At 42.2% G+C, this 6,253-nt stretch overlaps 1 protein-coding gene across 1 annotated transcript in view; it reads left to right on the top strand.

Moving 5' to 3' along the window:
• LOC124039045 (exportin-5) overlaps window positions 1–5,953 on the top strand; it is a 39,125-nt gene extending 33,172 nt beyond the window's left edge. Inside the window, exons 34-38 of the mRNA XM_046354926.1 lie at window positions 4,587–4,631; window positions 4,803–5,021; window positions 5,117–5,139; window positions 5,225–5,343; window positions 5,484–5,953. Of these exons, the coding sequence (XP_046210882.1) occupies window positions 4,587–4,631; window positions 4,803–5,021; window positions 5,117–5,139; window positions 5,225–5,343; window positions 5,484–5,953 (876 nt within the window). The remainder of the gene's footprint in view (window positions 1–4,586; window positions 4,632–4,802; window positions 5,022–5,116; window positions 5,140–5,224; window positions 5,344–5,483) is intronic.
• Window positions 5,954–6,253: the final 300 nt, after the last annotated feature.

Genomic DNA, 6,253 nt, shown 5'->3' with positions numbered 1-6,253 from the left:
CTAGGAGAACATAACAGCACAGAGAGGCTCTCAGACTGGACTAACACACAAACACACTTTCTACCCTCCCCAGTGGAGATTTACTCCTGAAGGATTGGCTCATCAAGGGTACAACGTCTCTATCCTATTGGTCAACAGTAGGATGAATGGACTCTACAAACTGTGGACAAAGAGAATCAGAATATTCTGTCGTGGACTGAACCCTGCTAACTGGTCATATGTATTTATCCAAATAATGTGTCTGTCTGCCTTGATCGAGAAAACGGGACAATGTGTCTGAAGATGATGAAGATGATGGTTGTTGTCCTTCAAGAGGACATGACTGTTGCCATAAACCCTGCAGGTTGTAAATGGTAACAACACAATGCATTTATACAGCTCATATCCTCACTAGCACAACACATTTAACTTACATTGTGTTTTGGTATCTCCGCTAACATGGACCATCCACCCAGGTGCTAAACATAGAGATAGATAGAGGACTCGTCTGTATATATGTATCATTATAGTGTCTGACAGCATGGGCAGCGCCATTTGAGGCTACAACCCATAGTCAAGAAGTCATCAGGGTGGGGATTCCTATTTTAAAATGATGGATGACGGCAATGCCCAAGTTAAAATGGGTGATACCCATGATGAGTCCTCTATCTATATCTATGGTGCTAAATGACAGCCATTTTCTTGCCAGAAGAACCTGAATGGGATTCAGTGAGCATGTCTGAGGTGGGATAATTCAGAGTAGTCTGCTGTATAAGGAGAGGGGTCATCAAGCCCAGGTTTTGTACAGGATCATTCCTCTGTTGATGGATGAGGTTGTCAAGTAGAACCGTCATCGGTGACTTCATGTTTTGAACTGGTGTTTCTCCCAGCTATGAACAGATGAGAAACCAGCACGACATTCCTCTTAGGTTAAAGGGATCGTTTGCTGCATCAAGTTTTGTCAGGCGTTATTGTTTGTACAAACTGACTGACTAGTGGAGAGCTCATATTTTATTAATCTGTTTTGAAGGTAACATTGGATACATTTGGAAAAGATCTAGAGGAATGGAAAGGGGATTTCTAGTCAGTTGTACAACTGAAAGCATTCAACCGAAATGTGTCTTCCACATTTAAGCCAACCTCTCTGAATCAGACCTCAATCCCAGATGTATGGGAATAGAAACTAGGCACCAAGTGTATATGGTGCCTGTCAGTTTCACATTCATTTGCTATTGAGGCCTACAGAATTATTTACACTAAAGACGCCATGGGATCTTCTAATATAGACTGCTCTGTAATATAGACTGCTCTGTAATATAGACTGCTCTGTTACACCAGTGTTCAGGTCTGACAAACATTGATATTTTTGTGAACTACCCTTATAAATCTCTTCATCCTGTCAACTATTGTTTTGTTCACATGTGGCCCTTTTTTCCTCCTCAACATCAAGGAAAAAATGATCTGTACTTGTACAGGGGACAAAATATAAAACATTTTAGTGCTGTTTAGATTTTTCTGTTTTTAAATAAAAGTATTCAAAGTCATTAATTTCTGTTATGCCATCGTCTACAAATATAAATCTTGTTTTGTAGCCGGTAAAGCTGTGCTGTGCTGGTCAATAATAGTAGTTTAGATTGAGAACTCTCTCTAAACTAAGGGGGGTTGGCGCCCCCCCTTGGGTTGTGCCGTGGCGGAGATCTTTGTGGGCTATACTCGGCCTTGTCTCAGGATGTTAAGTTGGTGGTTGAAGATATCCCTCTAGTGGTGTGAGGGCTGTGCTTTGGCAAAGTGGGTGGGGTTATATCCTTCCTGTTTGGCCCTGTCCGGGGGTGTCCTTGGATGTGGCCACAGTGTCTCCTGACCACAGTGCCTCCTGTCTCAGCCTCCAGTATTTGTGCTGCAGTAGTTTGTGTCGGGGGGCTAGGGTCAGTTTGTTATATCTGGAGTACTTCTCTTGTCCTATTCGGTGTCCTGTGTGAATTTAAGTGTGCTCTCTAATTTCTTTCTCTCGGAGGACCTGAGCCCTAGGACCATGCCTCAGGACTACCTGCCATGATGACTCCTTGCTGTCTCCAGTCCACCTGGCTGTGCTGCTGCTCCAGTTTCAACAGTTCTGCCTTATTATTATTGGACCATGCTGGTCATTTATGAACATTAGAACATCTTGGCCATGTTCTGTTATCTCCACCTGGCACAGCCAGAAGAGGACTGGCCTGGTTCCTCTCTAGGTTTCTTCCTTGGTTTTGGCCTTTCTAGGGAGTTTTTCCTAGCCATCGTGCTTCACACCTGCATTTCTTGCTGTTTGGGGTTTTAGGCTGGGTTTCTTTACAGCACTTTGAGATATCAGCTGATGTACGAAGGGCTAAATAAATACATTTGATTTGATTTAGAATAAAACATACAGGACAAAGGTGCTCAGTGTGTAAATCCACTGTCATTGGTCCTGTTTGAATACATGGGTGCATGTTAAGTATTCAAACAGGACCAGAGACTATTGAAACCACCCTGAGTGGCCTGTTACTCAGGCCCTGAAACCAGGATACGCGTATAATTACAATTGGAAAGAAAACACTTTGAAGTGTGTAGAAATGTTAAAGTAATGTTGGTGAGTATAACACCATAGATATGGTAGGAGAAAATCCAAAGTAAAACCAACTGACCATCCTCTTACATATTCAAGAGAGAGGTCATGTTGAAAATTAGCTCCCTGGATGCAATTAGTTTGGCTTCCACAGGGTGTCGGCAGTCTATGTTCAAGGTTTCAGACTTGTGACTTCAAAAACAGACATTGCGCACCTGCTAAAATCGGTTTCCAATTGAACATACTTCTTTCCAAAAATAAATATTATAGTTTGATTACATTTTAAGGGTTTCTGAGGAGTAAATAGAAATGTATTTTGACTTGTTGAAACAAAGTTTAGGGGTAGATTGTTGGATTCCTTTCTCTGCATGTTGAACGAGTGGATTACTCAAATCAATGGCGCCAACTAAATGGACTTTTTGGGATATAAAGAAGGATTATATCTAACAAATCAACACTACATGTTGTAGCTGGGACCCTTTGGATGACAAATCCGAGGAAGATTTTCAAAAAGTGAATATTTAATCGTTATGTGAATTTATTAAACCTGTGCCAGTGGAAAAATATTTTGATATCGGACAGTGCAGTGAGATTAACAAGAATTTAAGCTTTCAGCCGATATAAGACACTTATACGTACCTAAATGTTTAATATCCGTAATCTTTATGTTTATTTATTTGAACTGCGCGCCCTCCAGTTTCACCGAAAGATGTCGCGCTAGCGGGACTCTTAGCCTTAAGAAGGTTTACATTTAAAAAATGTGCCCCTTTAATAGAGGAAGTCTTTAAAAGTTAAATTAATTTTCAGATATCATACCAGGACAGGGAGTGACATCGTGTGAGAAAATGGCTTCTAGTTCGTCTCTCCCAGAGGAGGATTTCTCCTGTACGGTGTGCCTTGACATCTTTAAGGATCCTGTCATGTTGTCATGCAGCCACAGCTTCTGCCAAGCCTGTCTAAAGGAATGCTGGAAAGACAAGGAATCTCGGGAATGTTCAGTTTGCAGGAGACGATCGTCTAAGGATCATCCCCCTACAAACCTTTCTCTAAAGAACCTGTGTGAGGTCTTACGGGAAAGGAGACAGACAGATCCAACCACAGGGTCCAAGGTGCTCTGCAGTCAACACAGTGAGAAAATCAGTCTGTTCTGTCTGGAGGATAAAGATCCCATCTGTTTGGTGTGTCAGGTCTCAAGGAAACATAAAGATCATGACTGTATCCCTGTAGATGAGGCTGTTCAGGATCACAAGGTAGGAGAAAGATTCTGATATGTGATACAGCAATACTCAAACTATGGAACATGAAGTTATCAATGTTTTATTAATGAGTCTGACTCATTTATTTAGATAATTGTGTTGACTGAATAATTGATTTCAGTTCTTCAAAATCACTGTTTGATATGAAATGTGACTGAAAAACATAGGTATTGTGAATTTTTATCCTTGTTTTAAGTTTGCAGTGATGTAGATGTGTTGTACATTCAAAACCACATGTTTGAGAGTAGAGGACATGAAAAGAGAGTGAGGACATGTTCTCCATAAAGAGTCCAGAGGACATGTTCCATAAAGAGAGTCCAGAGGACATGTTCTCCATAAAGAGAGTCCAGAGAATGTTCTCCATAAAGAGAGAGAAACTCCATAAAGAGAGTCCAGAGGACATGTTCTCTGACATTGTTTATCCATGTTTTAAAGAGCCATGTTCTCTAAAGAGCAGTGATGTCCAGATGTTCTCCATAAAGAGAGTCCAGAGGACATGTTCTCCATAAAGAGAGTCCAGACATGTTCCAGAGGACATGTTCTCCATAAAGAGAGTCCAGAGGACATGTTCTCCATAAAGAGAGTCCAGAGGACATGTTCTCCATAAAGAGAGTCCAGAGGACATGTTCTCCATAAAGAGAGTCCAGAGGACATGTTCTCCATAAAGAGAGTCCAGAGGACATGTTCTCCATAAAGAGAGTCCAGAGGACATGTTCTCCATAAAGAGAGTCCAGAGGTTGGCTCCTCAGTGAGGTTCTGTCTCATTCCAGGAGGAACTCCAGACTGACCTGATGCCCTTACAGGAGAAGCTGAAGGTCTTTAATAAAGTTAAACAAACCTGTGATCAAACAGCAGTGCACATTAAGGTTCGTATAAATTATGTAAAGTTACAATAGTTCAGCATGTATTGTTTCAATTGTAGCCTACATGTAGGATTTAATTCTGATAATATTTGTAGAATGATGTATTCTTCTCACTGTCTCCAGAGCCAGGCCCAGCACACAGAGAAGCAGATTAAGGAGTTTGAGAAACCAGTTTCTACAAGAGGAAGAGGAGCCAGGATAGCTGTTCTGAAAGAGGAAGAGAAGCAGAAGAGTCAGAATATGAAGGAGAAGATTGAGCAGATGAACAGAGAGATATCACTTTCAGACACAATCAGAGCCATAGAGGGGGAGCTGAAAGATGAAGACATCTCATTCCTGCAGGTAAGGACGGCTCTCTCTCAGATATACATTATAAATTAACTCAAAGATGTATTGATGAATCAATGATATTAATGAATATATACTCTACTTTCCAGAACTTCAAGACCATGAAGGAAAGGTAAGTGATCTGCTTCTCGTCTCTCTCTTCTCTGTGGTTGTGAACCCAACCCCACAGACGTTCTGACTCCTGAATGTTATTCCAGAGCCCAGTGCACAATGCCAGATCCACAGCTGGTGTCAGGGGGGCTGAAAGACGTGGCCAAACACCTGGGAAACCTGAAGTTCAGAGTCTGGGAGAAGATGAAGGAGATCATCAAACACAGTGAGTACTGGATAGGAGAGGACATGATCTAGAATAATGTAAGATAGACTACTTAATTAAATCTATTTGAAGTAGTATTGTTAGTGTATATGAAAAGAGACTACATGGTATAATGTGTGGAATATCTCTTTGTTCTGAAGCTCCTGTGATTCTGGATCCCAACACTGCATCCTCCTGGCTCTGTCTGTCTGATGATCTGACCAGTGTGAGTTGTAATGACCCAGAGCAGCGGCTCCCTGACAACCCAGAGAGATTTATGAAGTATCAACATGTTCTGGGCTCTAAGGGGTTCAGCTCAGGTAAACGCAGCTGGGAGGTGGAGGTGGGGGATCATCCTATCTGGAACCTGGGCGTGCCTAAAGAGTCAACTGACAGGAAGGGGGAGGTGTATATTTTACCAGAGTATGGAATCTGGGCTCTACTGCAGAGGAGTGGTAAGTATAGTAATGGAAAGGGAGAGACCCTCCTCCTGAAGAAGAAACCCCAGAGGATCAGAGTTCAGCTGGACTACGACCAGGGGGAGGTGTCCTTCTACGACTCCAAAGACATGACACTCAAAGACACATTCACTGAGACTCTACCCGTACTTCACTTTTGGATCAGCTGGTGATGCCAAAAGCACTGGTGTACAGATCTGCCAATCAGAGGTGTCTCTGACAGTGATGTCATCCCAATGTGGTGTGTGTGCGTGCGTTTGTGTGTGCGTGCGGATGAAAGAAAGAAACATGAGTCAACTATACTCATATTTTTCTTCTAAATGTGCCTCATCAGCAACTTGCAGCATTTTTCCACAAATTCCCTCCCCAGGCTCACCATCTAGTCAGAGATAAACTAATATGGGCAGGGTCGTAACTACAGACGAGGACACCTACAGTAGGTCCAGACTGTGTGAAGTGACAGATGTCAAATC

The sequence above is a fragment of the Oncorhynchus gorbuscha genome, linkage group LG07, assembly GCF_021184085.1.
Source record: "Oncorhynchus gorbuscha isolate QuinsamMale2020 ecotype Even-year linkage group LG07, OgorEven_v1.0, whole genome shotgun sequence".
Taxonomy (NCBI): Eukaryota; Metazoa; Chordata; class Actinopteri; order Salmoniformes; family Salmonidae; genus Oncorhynchus; species Oncorhynchus gorbuscha.
Note: the sequence above shows the minus strand (reverse complement) of the source record. Positions and strands in the feature narration are given on the sequence as shown.